The following is a 20,225-nucleotide window of genomic DNA, read 5'->3' as shown; positions in this document are numbered from 1 at the left end:
GAGGATCCCTACCTCAAACCACATCGAAAACAAAGTACCAATAATGTATTGAAACTTAAAGGGAAAAGCTAAACCTGTTCAAAACAGGCTAAGAGAAAATGTGGGTGAATATGTAGTCTTGTGATGAAGAATTATAATAGTTTCTAAACTTAGAAGTAATGGAAGAAATTGTAAAGCAGATAAAAATTGACAGACTCAATTATATAAAAATATCAAACTATTTGCAGCAAATATGATAGACAAAGGGGGAAAGGGCATGTTCTCATGCTGTTGGTTGGGAGTATAATTGGTACAATCCTTTCTGGAGAGCAGTGTGATAATAAGTATCAAGAGCCTTAAAGATCCTCTCCTTTGACTCAACAATTTCTCCTCTGGGAGTCTAGCCTTTGAAAATTGCCAGGAATTTGGACAGATGTTATATGCAAAGCTGGTTACTTTAGCTTTAAAAAAAATAAGAAAAATTGGAGATAATCCAGTAATAATAATGTCTACTGGTGAGAGGAGAGTTAAATTGTGTTTTTAAATAAATGAATTATTCACTACTATAAGCAAACATAGGTATAATTCTAAATCATAGGATTGCTGTAATTAACAGTGACATTTCCTTTATATTTCAGTCCTGTTTTGCCTCAGTTAGGAAAATAAATTACAATTCTTCCACGTTTGCAAAAAGCCAAATTCAATACTAACTAAAGAATAGTATGATTATTGGGCCATCTTTGAGCTTTTCTTTTGTACTGTGCAAAAAATTGTTAAATAAAAACCAATAATCTAGCACATTTCAGTTCAGTTCAGTCGCTTACTCCTTGGAAGGCAAGTTATGACCAACCTAGACAGCATGTTAAAAAGCAGAGACACTACTTTGCCAACAAAGGTCCGTCTAGTCAAGGCTACGGTTTTTCCAGAAGTTATGTATGGATGTGAGAGTTGGACTGTGAAGAAAGCTGAGCGCTGAAGAATTGATGCTTTTGCACTGTGGTGTTGGAGAAGACTCTTGAGAGTCCCTTGGACTGCAAGGAGATCCAACCAGTCCATTCTAAAGGAGATCAGCCCTGGGTGTTCACTGGAAGGACTGATGTAAAGCTGAAACTCCAATATTTTGGCCACCTCATGCGAAGAGCTGACTCATTTGCAAAGACCCTGATGCTGGGAAAGATGGAGGGCAAAAGGAGAATGGCACAACAGAGGGTGAGATGGTTGGATGGAATCACTGACTTGATGGACATGGGTCTGGGGGGACTCCGGGAGTTGGTGATGGACAAGGAGGCCTGGCGTGCTGCAGTTCATGGGGTCGCAAAGAGTCGGACACGACTGAGTGACTGAACTGAACAGAAATGTGCTAGATTGTTGGTTTTTATTTAACACATTTCTAAGATGCCTGTTGTGTGTATGGCATTGTGCCCAGTGTATTTCATGACTGTTCATTTATTTCTAGCATCACCTTAAGAACAGGTAGTGTCCTTATCCCCATTTTACAGGTGAGGAGCCAGAGTCCCAGAAAGCTTTAGTTACTTACCTGAGATCCTTTAGAGGCAGTAGCAGAGCTGCTTGCATCCCAGACCTGAGAAACTCCAAAGCCTGTAGCTGAGTATCTAGTCAAGAGCCGATCCTGCTTTGGAATGACTAAAATGTAGAAAGAACAAGCGACTTTTTTTTTTTTTTTTTTAAGATTTATATATTCATTTATGGATGTGCTGGGTCTTCATCGCAGCGAGCAGAAGCTTCTCTCTGGTTGCGGTGCACGGGCTTCTCATTTGATGGCCTCTGTTGTTGTGGAGCGCAGGCTGTGGCTGCGTGAGCTTCAGTAATTGATGCTTCTGGGCCCAGCAGTTGGGCCCGTGGGCTCTGCAGCGCTGGCTCCGTAGTTGTGGCGCATAGGCTTAGTTGCCCGCATCGGGTGGGCTCTTCCTGAAGCAGGGATTGAACCCAATTAGGGTTAGGGTTAGGCAGGCAGATTCTTTTTTTGTAATGTGTTTGTTTTTAATTGGAAGATAATTGCTTCACAGTATTTTATTGGTTTCTACCATACATCAATATGAGTCAGCCATAGGTATACATGTGTCCCCTCCCTCTTGAACCTCCCTTCCACCCACTCCCCTCCCTTTCCGCCCTTTCAGTTGTCACAGAGCACCAGATTTGAGCTTCCTGCATCATACAGCACATGTCCACTGGCCATCTAAGTTTGCATATGGTATTGTATATGTCGCAATTCTACTCTCTCAGTTCATTCCACCTTGCCCGTCCCCTTCTTTGTCCAGAAGTCTGTTCTCTCTACTGTTCATGGGGTTCTCTGTGCTGTTCATGGGGTTCTCTGTGCTGTTCATGGGGTTCTCTATATCTGCATCTCCAGGAAGCCCACAAGTGACTTGCAAAAGCAGTTTTAACTGGGTTTGACTGTCACTGCACCCCTGTTCACCGTGCTCTCCCATCACGGTGGCTTCTGTCACCCAGCTAGCCCTGTTCTTCTTGTAGCTTGAGGTCCTCATCTCCCCACAAAACACTGATCCCAAAGATCAAGAGGCCCTCTCCTGGTCTGTAAGTATCTGTGTGACCCCCAAGTTGGTCCTCAGCATTCTCACAGCCCCCCACCTCTACAGAACAGTGATGTGCAGGTTCCAAATTTGTGAACGGGGGGAAGGCTGTGTAAAAGCGGCACACACCACCTTATTCTTACTCTTTCTCTTCTGGAATGGAGAGGACACTAACCATAGAAGCGTTTCTTTTTTATTCTTTTTCCTGGAACTCTCTCATTGTTTATTCACCAATCAATATCTCTTTATGACTTACTACGTTAGGCATTTTGAGAAGACGGAACTGAAATAAATGCACATTTTCCTCTCTCATGATACCCTTTGTCCCCATTTTCAGGTGGAAAGGATCTTATAGCTCTGCCTTTATTCACTGTAACGACTTAACACAGAAGGATGATCCAAACATACATAGTAAAGGTATAAAGGACACAAATTTTTTTTTTTTTTTAATTTTGTTGTTCAGTTGATCAGTCACGTTCAACTCTTTGTGACCCCATGGACTGCAGCACGCCTGGCTTCCCTGTCCTTTACCATCTCTCGGAACTTGCTCAAACTCATGTCCATTGAGTCCATGATGCCATCCAACCATCTCATCCTCTGTTATCCCCTTCTCCTGCCCTCAATCTTTCCCAGCATCAGGGTCTTTTCTAATGAGTCAGCTCTTCACCTCAGGTGGCCAAAGTATTGGAGCTTCAGCATCAGTCCTTTCAATGAATATTCAGGACTGATTTTATTTAAGACTGACTGGTTGGATCTCCTTGCAGTCCAAGGGACTTTCAAGAGTCTTCTCCAACACCACTGTTGAAAAGCATCAATTCTTTGGCGCGTAGTCTTCTCAATGGTTATGGTCTTTTTTAAAATAGGGGCCCGATTTCTTCTTTGGCTCAAGTTAAAAAAAAAAAAAAGATGTAATTTTTAAGAGCTCTGGAGCAAAAGCAGGATGAAGACGTTGAAGTCAGATGTACTTGGATTTCAATATTGTTTCTACCCCTGCCTATGTGGGTGAATTAGTTTACCATTCAAGATTTAGCCACTGCATCTCTAAAATGTGGATGGGAACACCTACTTTGTAGAGCGGTTGCATAAGACTAATGGGATATTGCATGTAAAAACCTAACACAGTGCCCCACACTTTCTATACATTCATAGCAGCATTTCTTACCGGCTTCTATGAAGTCTTACAGAAGCTTTGCTGTTAACAGTTAGCTTTCCAGTTTCTCCTCTTTGTCATTCTTTTTTTTTTTTTCTCCCATCATTGATGCTTTTGAAACAGGGAAAAGGGGCAAAAGAATGAGGTTGTTTTCATTCATGATTTCATAATACTTTTTTTTTTTTTTTTTAAAGAAAACTGTATGTCTTTGCTAAAGAACAAGATATAATTTGTCTTTCCAAATTTCTGTCAGCACGGGTTTCTCACCCTCAGCACGATTGACATTTGGTCTGGATGACTCTAAATGGGTGGGGGGTAGGGGGTGGGCATCCTGCCTGTGTACTGGGGATATTTAGCAGCATCCCTGGCCTGTCCCAAGTAGATACCAGTTTCTACTTCTGCCCCATGTGGGGAAAAATGAAAACCGGCAGCTCAGAGCTAGAGAAGTTCACCCGAGAAAGGCAGGTATTGTAACAGACAGAGATGGCCTATTTGGGGACTTTGGTGTTTGTAAGCTGGACAGTCAGGCTGAGAACCTCTGGTATAAAGATAAAACTTGGCAAACTCAATGTCTTTTTGCTTTTTACTTGGAATGATGGGAAATAATTGTCCTTGTAATAGTATATTGTTATATCAGATATTTTATCCATTGAATATTTTCAGCTTTTTTCACATATTGATCTGATTATATACATTTGAGAATAAAATATATTTTCTTTTTTTTAAACAGTATGCAAGCATTGAAAAAAATGGTGAATTTTTCATGTCTCCCAATGACTTCGTCACCCGATATTTGAACATTTTTGGAGAAAGCCAGCCTAATCCAAAGACTGTGGAACTTTTAAGTGGTGTGGTGGATCAGACTAAAGATGGGTATGTTTGTTTTTGATTACCTCATTTAGTTTTTGTTTTGTGTGAAACAGCTTTCTGTCTCTTTAATGATTAGGAAGCCAATGTCCTACATTTTTTCTCCTTATTACAATTAATGCATTATTTTAGAAATGATGCCCTGAACAGTTCCTTCAGTGTTCTTATCCCAGTTGGGGATTCTATATCTGGATTTCTTGACATAGTTTAAACAACTATTTTTAATTTCACAGCTATTGTAGTTGAGTGGTGTGAAGATGTGCTTGAGTGTGTGTCGTATATTTTGTTTTAAGGTAACTGTAAAAATTATAACATAGGTCTGTGAACATAACTTTTCTATGATCTTTCTGCTCAAGGAACTTTTAAACGTCCCATATGTTTAAATGCTATAAATCTGACAGACAGAATAATGATTCCAAATCCCCAAGAAAGGCATTCTGCCCAAGTGGGAAGAGAAACATGGAACCACCTAAAATTAAATAGGACACTTTGCAAAAATGCCTTTGGTTTTTTTTTTTTTCTTCTACCAATATTTTCTGTTTACATTTTTAAAAAGTGAGTCATCCTTAAGTTGTGTAAGAATGCAGTTGATTTTTACCATAAGCGCAGAATTTTGGGCTCCAAAATATTGGTAATATGAGCCCCAATATTCCCTAATAACCAAATATAATCTGTCAGAACTAGCCTTTTCTGTGTAAACTGTAGTGAACCCAGCTGTCTGCCCTCGCCACTTGCCAGCACTCCCTTCTGATTGATTAGATACGGGCCTTTCTGGGGTGTTCTTCTGTTCTGAACTTTCTCTTTTGGTCCTGTGTCTGTTTTTTCATATGCATGGGTTTGAGGTACAACCAAAGAAAACTCCCTGATGTACCGTGAATGCTCTCAGTTTTACTGATACTTCTCCTTACTTGCTTATACATCTGTAGTTCCATCATGCATGAAGGCAGCTCCCGCTAAAGTGAAAGTCTTGCAGATGGGAAGCAAGTGGGGAGGAAATTGGCAATTATACTTCCTGTCATATGCTGGCAGATTGCTAGATTATACCTTCTCTGTTCCAGTGGTGGCTACTTGAGTTTTCCACAACCTGTATAATCCCTCCCAAGGTGGGATTCTTTGCTTTGGAGGAAAATATCATTTAGGAGCAGGCGTTTCTTCCCTCACAGGGCCTATCTGTGGAGATTCAGGGAGAGAGGTGGAGGTATATTTCACACTAGTCCATTCAGGCTAAACGGCTGCACAGAACTTAGCTTTATTCTAGTAAACATTTTGGTGGTGGGGGGCGGGGGGAGGCAGATTGGATTGCTTCCACATCTTCTGTGCTTATAAAGTGCAGAAGAAATGTGACCAAGTTCACATGCAGTATGAATTAGCTGTCTGAATGTTTAAGATCAATTTTTTTTTCTTACTTGATAAAAAATTTTTTAAGCTATAGAAAATGGAAAGAATGCAGTGAATGTCTAATAGATACCCTTCATCTGGATTGATTGTTAACATTTTTAAAACCTGTGTGCCTTTTTAAAATTAGTTTTAACATACATATACTCTTTACACATCACACAGGTAATTTCCTCTTTTGGCTGGACCAGTTAACTATAAATTGCAGACATCAAGATACTTCAGTGTTTAACTTTGAATAAGAGCATTCTTCTTAACCATTATCATACTTAGGAAGATTAACAATCATGTGAAATATCTAATATCCAATAGATTAGCAATCATGTGAAATATCTAATATCCACTCTATTTTAAATATGGCAGATCTCTCCACTCACCTCTCCCCCACCTCAAATGCTTTATTATAGCCTTTTGTTTTTCAAATCCAGCATCTAATCAGGTTTCCTGTATTACATTTAGTTGCTGTATATCTTCTAATCTAGAACAGATCCTTGCCTTTTTTTTTTTTAACCACTGATCAAGTTTAGTGATTTTTTACTTAAAAAAAATCAAACCACCGTTAAAAAAAAAAGAGGCAAATAAAACTGATTTTCCAATCATTTGAAAAGCATAGTGCTTATTTGTCCAAAATAGACTCAAACTTAAATGCTACCATTATCATCTCTAAACTTCTGTAATAAAAATAGCATTTATATATACACATATATACATTTTTTTATATATAAAATAGAACTGTATCTTGCAGTCAACAGGAGAAAGAACAACACATCCTTGTTTTATTCTATCATGACTTCGAACCCAGGCCCAGTTATTTTGTTGAAAGTCCCTCATTCTGGACTTGTCTGGTTGCTTCCTTATGACTTGGATTCATGATCAATTTTGGGGTGCAGGTTAGGAGAGTTCCTACCATCTTGTCCCAGCATTGATGATACTCAGTTTGATCACTTGGTTCAGATGGTGTCCACCTGATATTTCCATTCTACAGAACCACTTTGGGTTTGTAATTAGGAAATAGGCACTTTCAGAACATGGGGATATCCTGTTTCACAGCAGCCTTTCGCCCAGTAGTTTAGGCATGCATGGTGATCCTTTTCTGGGTCAGTTATTACATCCATGGTGATCCTTTTCTGGGTCAGGCTTATATCCATAGTGACACTTTTCTGGATCAGGTATTACATCCATGGCAACCCTTTTGTGGACCAGGCATTACATCCATGGTGACCCATTTCTGGATGAGGCATGACATTGGTGTTTGAAAAAACAGTGTTTTTTCTGACTCTTTATTTCTCATTCATTGTCTAGAATTCTTTGGTAAGGAAAAGTTTTCGCCCCTCCAAGCCCTTTTCTTTCTCTGTTAATTTTTGTATCACTGTAAACTCATGGATTTATTTACATTGAACTCAATGTATTAGAATCTATTACTAAATTCTCTGATTATTCAGATTGTTCCAGTGTGGTCAGTGTGAGTCCCTTCAAGCTGGCTCCTGTACCCTCAGCCTTTGAGTGTTCCTTGCTTTTGGTAAATAAGGTGTACCCGCCTGGCTTTGGATTTGTCCTGCTCTTGTCCAGGAGATCTTTTCTCAAAGAAAGGCCCAGGTTCCTCCTGGTTGGGACTGGTGCTTGGAGACGTGAGGCTGGGCACTAACTCATTGCTCCTGGACTGTTCCTGCCTCCCTGACATTTCAGTGGAAAGAGCTGGGAAATATACTTAAAAACAAAAAAAATCAAAAGTTCATAATGATAGTTCCTATTTAAATTTAACCTTACAGGAATTTCCCTTCTTTTCTATTTGTATCTTTTTAGGGGAACATTTTGATTCCTAGTTACACAAATATTTTTACAGTCATTAATTTTATGTGACTGTAGTATCTGCTGATGTACTTGGCTTCCTTTTCATCCCACTCCTATTAACACACTGGCTTTTCCTATTTCTTTTTACATATACTCTTCAAAAAATATAACCATGATTACATTACACACCAACAATGTAACATACGTTTTACATATATAAAGTAACATAACATGTATTTTCTCATGCGCTTATAACAAATTCTTGGCTTTCTTTCCCTAGTTTCCCAGATGAGAACTAAGGGATCAAGTAATTTGCTGCCTAAAGGTACCCAGGCCTGTCTGGCTGTAGTCCTGGGCCTTCCCACTGTTCAGAGCGGCCTTTTCTCTCATCATCTCACAATTCTCTTTAACTTGACACTTTCTTTCTGATTTTGTATTATCTTCAATGTTAGCATTTTACTGTGACAAGGAAAATTTTCGATAGTCTCAATCCTTTACCCTATGACTAATTTTTTCTTTTCTTCTCCTTTCTTCCTTTTCAGTGTTAACAGTGACTAGTTCAGTTTCAATAGGGAAAACAACCACCCATAACCATCTCAGCTTGCCAAGGTATTTTGTATTTTTCAGTATATTCTGTGACTTATACTGCATCAACATTTTTCAAAATTTGAATTCATTTTTAATTCTCTTTTATAATCTTTCTGCCTTTATCAGTTTTCATATTTCCATATACTGTTCATATGAACAGTTTTAGATAGCTTCATCATTTTCTATTAGATTAATAGAGCATACTTTATGAAATCATGCCCTTACAGAGTTATTTCAGTTTCTCCTTTTCTATAATAGATACTACTAGAGTGAATATATTCATGTAGGTGGCATTTCCCCCTTCTGTTTAATTTGCTGTTCAATCGGTAAGTCATGTTGGACTTTTTGCTACTTCATGAACTGCAGCACGCCAGGCCTCCCTGTCCTTCGCTATCTCCTGGAGTTTGCTCAAACTCATGTCCATTGAGTCAGTGATGCCATCCAACCATCTCATCTTCTGTCACCCCCTTCTCCTCTTACCCTCAATCTTTCACAGCATCAGGGTCTTTTCCAATGAATGGTCTCTTCACATTAGTTTGCCAAAGTATTGGAGCCTCAGCTTCAGCACCAGTCTTTCCAATGACTATTCATGGTTGATTTCCTTTAGGATTGACTGGTGATGTCCTTGCTATCCAAGGGACTCTCCAACACCATAGTTCAGAAGCATCAATTCTTCAGCGCTCACCTTTATAGTCCAACTCTCACATCCATACATGACTACTGGAAAAACCATAGCTTTGACTATACAGACCTTTGTTGGCAAAGTGATATCTCTGCTTTTTAATACACTGTCTAGGTTTGTCATAGCTTTTCTTCCAAGGAGCAGGTGTCTTTTAATCTCGTGGCTGTAGTCACCATCTGCGTTGATTATGGAGCCCAATAAAATGAAATCTGACACTGTTTCCATATTTTCCTCATCTATTTGCCATGAAGTTGATGGTACCAGATGCCGTGATCTTCTTTTTTTGAATGTTGAGTTTTAAGCCAGCTTTTTCACTCTCCTCTTTCACCTTTATCAAGAGGCTCTTTTAGTTCCTCTTTGCTTTCTGCCATTAATGTGGTATCTGTTTAATTACTTCCTTAGATTTAATAGAGGGATTCCTGGGTATAAGGGTAGGAATATTTTATAGCTCACTGTGATATGTATTGTTACAGTTCTTTCCAGAAGGACTGAACTGAACAAGAACTTGTCTGGTATTTAAGCTGACTGAGCTCGTAGCATAGGACCAGTGTCCAAGGCCCATTCACATGTGCCCGCGCCATTTTCCCTAACCCTAACCCCAGCGCACAGCTGCTGCTGCCGCCGCCACCAAGCCACATCAGCCGTGTCCGACTCTTGGTGACCCCATGGATCCTCCGTCCATGGGATTTTCCAGGCAAGAACCCTGGAGTGGGGTGCCATTGCCTTCTCCCCCAGCACACAGCTAACTCCACAGTATTTACTTCACAAACAGATCTAATCATAGGTCCCTTCTCAATGTAAAATGGTGAATGCCTGCATTCCCTGTTCCTTTCCCTTTCTTTAGGATCATAGCATTTGTCAGGTTCACAAATCACACATCATCCTCCTAAATCAAGTACTATTCCTTGAAAAAATTACATGACAGAAGCTCCATGGTGGCCCACAGAGTGCAGCACACATACAGAACAGCATGGGAGCGCTGAAGGGGGTGCCGTTCCTCTAGCCTGACTCTTTTGGGGTCTGATCTCCTAGCTTGACTGACCTGAGGGAATATTAGTGCATAACTTTATTAAAATTTAGAAAGCTGTTTATAGATGGACAACTTTAGGATTTAAAAATAAAGACAGCTTTGGTGGTCCAGATGTCATGATAACGTGAAACACTCCTTTTTAGTTAATTATTGGTCCTCTAGCTGTGGTTTCTTGAGTCTGAGCGCCAGGCCCTGCACATTTACCACCTCCAGTGTCTAGTCCAATATCTGGCCTCCATTTCACATCGATTTGTTGACTCAACTTAGGTAAATCTACTAAGATTTTTGCCCCCTCTTGTTACAAAAGACCAGGAGTGTTGGGAAATGGAAGATCTAGTTCAAATCCTAGGTTACTCATTGTTGGAAGCTGACATACGGCCCCCTGAAGATATCAAGATAGCAGTCCCAGAGTTTGGAAATGTGACGTTTTGGGAAACGTGTCTTTGCAGATGTGGCTAAATTGGGGCTGTTGAGGAGATGACCCTGGATTACCTGTGCTTTAAATGCCTTCACAAGCATCCACATGAGAGGCAGAGAGAGAGATGACACAACACTTGCAGAGGCATGTGGCATTGTGACCGCAGAGGCTGAGGTTGCAGCGGTAGGGCCACAGCCAGGGGCCATCTGGGGCCACCAGGAGATGGAGGAGGCAAGGAGTGGTTCTTCCCTGTGGAACCTCCCTTTGGATGGAGAATGGCTTTGCTGACACCTTGATTTCAGATATCTGGTCTCCAGGACTGTGATGGAGAAATTCCTACTGTGCTAAGCCACCCCTTTGTGGTCATTGGTGTAGCGGCCCTGGGAAATGAGTCCCCTTACAGAGCTATTTTCTTTGGGGAATTAGAAGGCTTGTTGTTGTTCAGTCGCTAAGTTGTGTCCGACTCTCTGCAGCTCGATGAACTGCAGCATGCCAGGCGTCTCTGTCCTTCACCACCTCTGTGAGTTTGCTCAGACTCATGTCCATTGAGTCTGTGATGCCATCCAACCATCTCATCTTCTGTCGTCCCCTTCTCCTCCTGCCTTCTGTCTTTCCCAGCATCAGGGTCTTTTCCAAGGAGTCAGCTCTCCACATCAGGTGGCCAAAGTATTGGAGCTTCAGCATCAGTCCTTCCAATGAATATTCAGGATTTCCTTTACTATTGACTGGTTTGATTTCCTTGCAGTCCAAGGGGCTCTCGAGTCTTCTCCAGCACCACAGTTTGAAAGCATCAGTTCTTTGGTGCTCAGCCTTCTTTATGGTCCAACTCTCACATTGCTACATGACTACTGGAAAAACCATAGCTTTGACTATATGGACCTTTGTCGGCAAAGTAATGTCTCTGCTTTTTAATACGCTGTCTAGGTTTGTCATAGCTTTTCTTCCAAGGAGAAAGTGTCTTTTAATTTCATGGCTGTAGTCACCATCTGCAGTGATTTTGGAGCCCAAGAAAAGAAAGTCTGTCACTGCTTCCATTGTTTCCCCATCTACTTGCCACGAAGTGATGGGACTGGATGCCATGATCTTCGTTTTTTGTATGTTGAGTTTTAAGCCAACTTTTTCACTCTCTTTTCACTTTCATCAAGGGGCTCTTTGGTTCCTCTTTGCTTTCTGCCATTAGAGTGATATCATCTCCATGTCTGAGGTTGTTGATATTTGTCTCGGCAATCTTGATTCCAGCTTGTGAGTCATCCAGCCTGGCATTTTGCATGATGTACTCTGCATGTAAATTAAATAAGCAGACAATATAAATAAGCTGTGACAATATACAGCTTTGATGTACTCCTTTCCCAATTACAAGGCGTGTAGTTGTAAAGAATTTTCAGGAAACAGAGACTAATCAGCCTAATACAGGAGGAAAGGTTTTTTAAAAAAATTATTTATTGTTGGCTGTGCTGGCTCTTTGTTGCTGCATGGGCTCTTCTCTAGTTGCAGAGAGTGGGGTCTACTCTCTGGTTAGAGTGCATGGGCTTTTCGTTGCGATGTTTTCTCTTGTTGCTGAGCACAGGCTGTGTAGGTTCATGGGCTTCGGTAGTTGCAGCTCCCAGGCTCTAGAACTGAGACTAGGTAGTTGTGGCACATGGGCGTAGTTGCTCTGTGGCATGGCGGAATCTTCCTGGAGCAAGGATCAAACCCATGTCTCCTGCACTGGCAGGCGGATTCTCTACCACTGAGCCACCAGAGAAGTGCTGACAGCTTTTTTTTTTCAGTAGTAGCTTTTCATAGGTCCAGTCATTTTCCAGGCAGGGCAGAGACCCCTGCTGTGGACTGTTTTCCGGAAGGCATGGCCCCTTCCTGCAGGCTTCAGCTATGTTTAGGGTTGGGGAGACTTCAGCATGGAAGATAAACACCTGTGCACTGCATGGACTTAGAGGCTTTCTGGCAAAGGGATCTTATTCTTCTGGAGCCCTCTTGACACTAATTTAATGATTCCTGAGGCTTGGCCAGCCTTCCACACCATGAGCCTGTTGCGGAGGGCTGTCCACTCAGTCATTTAGTAGCTGTTTGAGACCCTCATCTCTCTGCCTGGCGCTGTTCTGTGTGTGCAGGATGCCATGGTGAGTCGGGGGAAAAGGAGTGCTTGCCTGCTGGGTGCTTCTTATCTAGTGGAACAGACAGCTGTTCATCAGAGAACCACAAATAAATGTGAATTGATGTTGTGATGGGTGTTATGTTGCAGAGACGTGGTGTGGGAGACAGCCTGGGGGCTTCATGCCGATGGGGAGATCAGGAGGGATTCTTGAGCCATGGGAATTGGAAAGGTTACCAGGCTGGGCGAGGGGGACAGAGGACAACGTTGTAGACAGAGGGAACAGCAGCTTCAAAGTCACATTCTGCAATGCTGAGGCTGGCAGGCCCAGAGCATGGCAAGTGCAGGGCATGGTGCGGGAGAGGTGGGCCACGCTAGACTGTGTGGGAACTTGTACTTGATATTAAGGTTGGGGGTCTTTGTCACAGGACCAATGGCGAGCCATCACAGGGTCCCATGAGTTGGGGGGTTGGCATGACCTGCCTGCTAAACACGATCCTCCCTATTAATCTTCTTTGATTTCACCAGTCCTCAGTTTCCCTTCTAACTGCCTGTCGTGTTTAGATTTCTCTGCATTCCCTTGTTTTAATAGATTTAGTGATGAGTTTAATCAGTTTGTGAGGTTCCTTGAGGGTGCACAAGCCTGGAAGCTCTTTGTCAAATGAGCCTCTAGGTGCTGAGGGTTTTCTGAGCCTCTGAGGAGGGAGAGAAGGGGAGGGGTTGGGTGTCTCAGCTCCTCCCACTTAGGCCCTCTTACCTTGACTGGACGGTGTGAGTTTTCACCTTGATGTTGGGTTTGGATCATTTTCGGTGTGTCTTTTCGGGTTGGTTGTCCCTGTTAGTTTTTGTGTAAAATGGGAATGAAGCTTTTATACCTGCAGTCTAGTACATTGTTCGCTTAGCTATCTCCTAAGAGCAAGGGGAAAAATAGTGTTTGTGTCCCTTCGAGCTTGGCAAACATATTTCTAGATGTGCTTTGTGAACTGAAGTCTCATTAGAGAGGCCCGGGGCTTAAATGCCATTGCATTTACCTGGCGTCGCTTGGGAAGACGAAGCATCGCCCAAAGAAGCTGGAGGTGTGGGCTGCCTGGCCTCTTGGGCTCAGGATGCTGTCGGCCGTTACAGGTCTGACCCCGTCAGTGTGGGGTGGGTACTGGACTGCACTGGTATCTAACTGGTTTGCTAGGATCAAGCGTGAATTTACTGTGTATTTTTTGTCTCAGGTGTGGAGACTTTGTTCTCCATGAGAGAACAAAAGTTGGCTTTTTCTTTTGAAAACAGCAGTGTCAGAAATCCTGATTTCCTTTTTCCCCCTCCTCAGACATTTTAATTATGAAAAATTTGAATCATACAGAAAAGTGAAATCCTGATTTCCTCATGACAAGCTGACACATCCAGCGTAACACCTTGTTAGCCCCCTGTTCTGTTGAAACAAAATGATAATATAGTTGGCATCCACATAAGTCTTTTTTTCTTCAGAGTATAGTCGGTCAGTCTTGGGACAATTCCCATTTTGAGGCATGAGGAATTAGGGTGTCAAAGGAGAAAAGATAAAAAAGGAAATCTTGTGTTTTAAAACGTGGCTATATTAATAAAGTGTGTTCTCTGTGTCTCCCACGTTCACTGTTTATCCTTCTGAGAAGGGGGAAAAAAGGCCTTTTAAATACTTCACAAGGTGAAGGAGGATATAATAATGTTGTTGATGATAAAATCATTTTTATATACCTGTTTTCACTTTGTGAGGCTGTTGCGATGAAATCCAGGCCCTGGCCACATGCTGAGAGTTAATGAGGTTGACAATTGGCAATGCTTAAAGAGTATTAGGGTAATGTATTTAAACATACAGGAGTTCACAGCCTGAAATGTTCATCGTCTGTCAAATAGAATCCATAATCAATATGAGGAGGTCTTTCCATTTACTAATGAGGATAGTTGTCTGCACTACTCAGGTGGACACAGATTTTAGATAAATACCTGGAATTCATAAGCTGTAGAATTAAGCAAAGGCATCTCTTTAATTAAGAAAAAAAAAAGGTAATAATCAACAAGCAGTCACCTGAGAAGCTTAAATTTTCTTCTTAGTCATCAGACTCCCAAATTAATCCACCAAAACAAAAAGCCTCATTAGCAGCTCTCGTTGAATCAGTGTTATTTTTTCTTTCTCTCAAGGTGTCTGATTAACCCCCTTTCTTTTTGCATTACTCACTTTGTGTTAATATTTGATGTCTGAAGTCATGGGGGTGGGTGGTGCGTGCAATGTGGTGGCTAGACGCTGTCTGCGCAGAGTAAATTAGAAAGAATTCTTGAAAAGGTTTGTATTATGTCGCAGGTATATTAGCAAGCCTTTAGGAGTGTCAGGTGCCTGGGTTGTTTTTCTTCTTAATTCCAGAAAGGATTGATTAGAGACGAGGTGCTGATTTCACTCCTCATTCATATGTAGGGTTAGCCCTCCTCCTCTTCCCCCTTCTACTTACCAAGCCTGGCCCTCTTTTGCAGAGTTTTGCTGTCAAAGGAAGGTGAGAAATGGGGCTATAGCTGGAGGGGGAAGGTAGGTGAAAGAGAGGGTCTTTTTAAAGTGGGTAGAGAACAGCATAATGCACGCTGATGGAAATGACTACAGTGAGTGGAGTATTGACACTGTCAGAGAGAAAAGGGAAATTCTGGTATGTTCTGAGAGGGCAGTGGCCTGTTTGGATAACATGGAAAGTTCATTTAGGATAGCTGTTCTCAGAGTGTGGTCGGTAGACCCCTTGGGGGTCTCTGAGGCCTTTTATAAGGAGTCGTTGAAGTCCGAACTGTTGACATAAAAATGCTAAGAGATCATCTGCCTTTTTTGTGTGTGTTGTACTTTAACTGATGGTTTTAAAAGCCAGTTTATAGAGCTGCTGGTTGGCACCAACTCAGCAGCAACACCAGATCCAACAGTACAAGTGTGGTCATTGTATTGTTCAACACCAATAGTTCACAATAAGGTAGTAACGATGATGCCAATTTTGCTTCAGAATGCCTTTGAAGAAGAAGTAAAGTTACTGACTTTCTATGAAATCTCACCTTTGAATATGTATCATTTACAAATTCGAGTGACTGAGGGGGAAGCATGTGTCAAGACTGCCGGGCACTGGCCTGTGATACTTGTCAGAAGAGAAGCAACTCAGGCGCTTGCTGAGCTAGTCATTTGTTTTCAAAGGAAAACTTCTTGAGAGAAAATTTTCACCTGACAGCCTTCTGATACTTAAAGCCTCTTCTGATGTAGCTGGTGGTGATAATAATAATGTGGTGTTTTAACATAGTGTAACGAAATGTGTCCACACTTGGAAGATCCGCAGTAGCTAGGGAAACGTCTTTTCCTGTTAACCAGTACATGGTGTTAGGAAATCCTGAGTCAAGCTTCTAGTCAAAGTGCAGACAGACCCATGGGTTTTAATGTAACAGAGTGGGAACAGGTCATTGATACAGTTTCAGATTCCATATTGCAACTAATCTTTAAGAAAGTACCCCTTGTTGGGATTTGATGGATCACAGAGTATCCACAGGAGTTACTCGCTCAGGGAGCCCAGTCTGCTGCTCTGTGATGACCTGCAGGGAGGGTGAGGGGAGGGCCGGGAGGCTTGAGGAGGAGGGGGATGGATGTGTAATTACGGTTGATTTGACTTGTACGCAGGGACCAACACAACATTGGAAAAATTTTAAAATAATTTGAAAAAAGCTGTTAAAATGCTCCTTCCTTTTCTAACTATGAATCTGTATAAAGCTGAAATCCTTCATATCCTTCAACCTAAACAACATATTACAGCATTTTGAATGCAGCTGTCTTCTGTGAATCTGATATTTAAGAGATTTGCAAAGACATAATACTACTTTTTTCTCACTACGTTTTGTGTTTTATTTATTTTTCAGATAAATGTGATTTCTATTACCATGTAATAGGTTTATTCACTTTGCAATGAATTTAACATTTTAAAAATGTATCAGTTTTAATTTCTCACATAGTAAGTATGATAGGTACAAGATATGATAGGTACAGATAAATAAAAGCCCTTTGGAATCCTCAGTAATTCATAAGCACACAAAGGGCTCCTGAGACTCGAAAGTGTGAAAAGTGCTGAGCTAGAAAAGTGGAAGGTAAGGTATCACAATGGGGCAGATGTGTTGTGTAGATGTGGTGGGATTTCGGGGAAGTTTCCTTCTGATCTCCTTGGTTTTTCTCTGGGAGGTAGGTAAGAAGAAGGATGCAGGTGAAATATTAACAATTTGAGGAGAGAGGAGAATATATTAATAGTAACTATTTATTAAGAACTGAATGTGTAAGGAAACGTCGCATGACTGCTTGCATTGGACGCACTTGAGGATCCACCCGTGGGCTTGTGGTCTTGAAATTCACAGTGAGACCACCTAGTGTGGCTTTTTGTTTTCTGTCTTCTGAGTTCGGTGGCACAGAGGCAGGCAGGGAGCCAGAGGTGTTGGCTATAACCAGGGTTGCAGGCTTGGCCATTGAATAACTCAGAGTAGGAGATAGCAGGGAGGTGAGGGGCATGCAGGGGAGTAATTATAAAGTTCAGCTATGGATTTAATCTGGATAAAGGGGCAAAGGACACGGAGTAGGAAGCAGTGAGAAAAGGGGGCAGGTTTAATGAATTGTTGATTTCAGTGTGGTTGACAATTGTTGAAGTTGTGATATAGGAGAGAGTGACCAGGAAAACTGGAAGATAGTGGCCAAAATGTGAGATGCATGAAATTGAGAATAAGGATGTGTTACAGTTATTGGTCCTGGCAGAAGTCTGGAGTCTGACCATGGGACTGAGTGACTGAGAGTAAGTGAAGAAAAGATCGTCGGAAGAGGCAAGTTCAACTAATTGGGAGGCCTGGGTGTTTGAAATTATGGAGAATATTGAGAATTGAGGTAGGAATAGGTTGCCAAGCATATCAGGGAGGCAGGAGTTAAAACATGGTGGGGAGGGGGTGCGAGTCTGGGGTTATTAGGTGATAGAAACAAGGAGAGGTGCTGTGCAGTAGTCAGATGATGTATTTAAAATGGGGGTTAGGAAGGAAGGCTTGGGGGATGGTGGGAGAGAGAAGTACACCTTCCCTACTTATAAACAGAGTGCAACCCAGGCCTGCAGAGAGAAGCTCCTCGCTGCCTCGGAGGCATGGACCTGGGGAAACACCAGGCGTTGGTTACAGTGAATGGGTGAAGGGATATTTACAGGATTCCTCGGGAAGAGATTCCCTTTCCAACTGAGGGTGAGCTTGTGCTTATCACAGGCTGTGAGTTCTAGATGGTGCAGTTGTGGGGTTTCTGGGAGATGGGAGGTGACAGAATATGGAAGTGCTGAGCCCCTGTGGGGATTCGGTGTGGGTGATGAAGCGTGAACTGGGGGTCTGGGGCTGCTGGCGGAGGTCCACAGGCACAGGATAAAGGGTACAATGGGATGTCCTGGCGGACTCCAGATTGCGCCTGCTGGGAGACAGGGGTCTTTGCAGAGAGGGAAGGAAACCTGGGGAAGGGCACTCTTATTACTTGAGGAACTTTGGTGGGGGGCACACCATGTGTCCTGTGGGACCTTTCCCAACCAGGGAGCGAACCCATGCGCCTGCATGTGGAACACAGAGTCTTAACCACCGGGAAGTCCCTTGAAGAACTTTTAAAGCAAAAATATTTTGTGGGATCGGAGCTTTCTGCTGATGTTTTTATCAAAGATGGTTAAAGGACGAAAAACGTAAAGAAGGTTCCAGATCCGGTGCTCATAATTTCCACCCTTTTTCTTGTTTAATCCTTACAACAAGTCCTTAAAATAGGTACTTAATGCTCATTCGCACAAACTTAGGTGCAGAATCATAAAGTTTAAACAGTTTTGTTTTTTTTTAAATTCTGGTTTTTCATAGGGCTTGCTTTTTTTTTTTTTTTGTCTATTTTTGGTCGCGCCAGCTCTCTTGCTGTTTGTGTGGGCTACTCTCGAGTTCCGGTGCGTGGGCTTCTGCTGCACTGGCTTCTCTTGTTGTGGAGCCTGGGCTCTAGGGCACACACGCGTATAGTTGCGGTGCACAGGCTTGGTGGTTGAGACTTGGGGGCCCGAGAGGACGGGCTCAATAGTTGTGGCACGCAGACTTGGTTGCTCTGAGGCATGTGAACTCTTCCCAGACCAGGGATCGAACCCTTGTCCCTTGCATTGGCAGATGGGTTCTTTATCACTGAGCCACCAGGAAAGTCCAGAATAATTTTATTGAAGTAATATATCTAGTGGTAGAATTAGAATTTGGACCCAATCCTTTTTTGGTTTGTGCCCCGTCTGCTCTGCTATGGAGCTTTGTATTTAGAGAAGAATATTAAAAATGGAGCCTTGAATGAGAACTTTGCATACATACATCTTTGCTTAGAAGTTCTGATGCCCTTTGCAGTACTCTTAGTTCCTAAGACTGATTATTTGACCAACTTAAGGTGGATGGGGGAGCCTGGTGGGCTGCCGTCTATGGGGTCTCACAGAGTCGGACACAACTGACATGACTCAGCAGCAGCAGCAAGGTGGACCTGAAACCTTCATGAGAATGATCCCAACTATCTCATCCACACCCACAAACTTAGGGAAAATTGTCCTCACGTTCCTCACTTTTTTTTTTTTAAGGCTGGGAATAGTTTTTGGAATACTCTTCCCCTTTTATTCCTCATAGACCCAACCTTGAGGCGAGATTGCACCCAGTATTCTCAGGATGCTTGCTTTTTCTGGGCCAGCTGCAAATAGCAACTCTTCTTCCATGTTCCTCCCAGTATGTCAGGGTGCTCAGAAAATGTTTGAAGGGCAAATGCTGTTCCCTTCCCTCCCTCTTTCCTTGTTTGGTTGTCTGGCATTGCTTTATCTGCCCCATCGGTGTTTAAAACTCAGATCAAAGGTTTTAAAGGGAAGGCTCAAATGTAAGCTCTGCTTCATGGCCACTTGCAGATTTATTTCTGCGATTAAGTGTCGTTGGTACAGGATATGGCAGTTGCTTAAATTCAAAGTCTTGTGCTAAGTTGTGAGGAATTTCTGAAGTCAGACGTGAGGGGATCGTGCCTGTTAACATTCCCATGGATGGTGGCATGATTGTCAGGAGTCATTTCCTAATGAACCAAGTGAGATTCTCAGAATTAACGAAGGTTTGGGAGGGTAACGCTGCCATAGCAGTCTGATTTAAAGATTTGGGGATCTTCAGTCTGGAAAAGCAAGAGATGAAAGAAGATAACTATTTAACTTTCACAGCAATTATAGAGAAACTTTATTAATATTTATTATAGAGTCTCTGTTGATGTTTAGTTGCTAGTGTGTTAGTTGCTTAGTCGTGTCCGATTCTTTGCGACCCCACAGACTGTAGCCCGCCAGGCTCCTCTGTCCATGGAATTCCCCAGGCAAGAATACTGGAGTGGGTTGCCATTTCCTTTTCCAGGGGAATATTCCCAACCCAGGGGTTGAACCCAGGTCTTCTGCATTACAGGCAGATACTTTACCATCTGAGCCACCAGGGAGGTCTGTTTAGTTGCTAAGTTTGTGTCCAGCTCTTATGACCCCATGGACTGTAGCCTGCCAGGCTCCTCTGTTCATGGGATTTCCCAGGCAAGAGTACTGGAGTGGGTTGCCATTTCCTTCTCCAGGGCATCTCTCCACCCAGGGATCGAACCCTTGTCTCCTGCATTGGCAGGCTGGTTCTTTACCAC

At 42.4% G+C, this 20,225-nt stretch overlaps 1 protein-coding gene across 7 annotated transcripts in view; it reads left to right on the top strand.

Annotated features, from left to right (window-relative positions):
• The window catches only part of SLC25A13 (solute carrier family 25 member 13), a 228,256-nt gene that overhangs the window by 39,920 nt on the left and 168,111 nt on the right, over positions 1 to 20,225 (top strand). For 4 of the 7 annotated variants that reach the window (XM_006061079.4, XM_045166352.1, XM_044946463.2 and 1 more), the window contains exon 3: positions 4,412 to 4,554. In XM_006061079.4, the coding sequence (XP_006061141.3) occupies positions 4,412 to 4,554 (143 nt within the window). Of the gene's footprint in view, positions 1 to 2,868; positions 2,949 to 4,411; positions 4,555 to 8,276; positions 8,344 to 20,225 lie in introns of those variants that run through there. The other 3 variants (XM_044946462.2, XM_044946464.2, XM_025290876.3) reach the window with 3 other exon arrangements.

The sequence above is a fragment of the Bubalus bubalis genome, chromosome 8, assembly GCF_019923935.1.
Source record: "Bubalus bubalis isolate 160015118507 breed Murrah chromosome 8, NDDB_SH_1, whole genome shotgun sequence".
NCBI lineage: Eukaryota > Metazoa > Chordata > Mammalia > Artiodactyla > Bovidae > Bubalus > Bubalus bubalis.
Note: the sequence above shows the minus strand (reverse complement) of the source record. Positions and strands in the feature narration are given on the sequence as shown.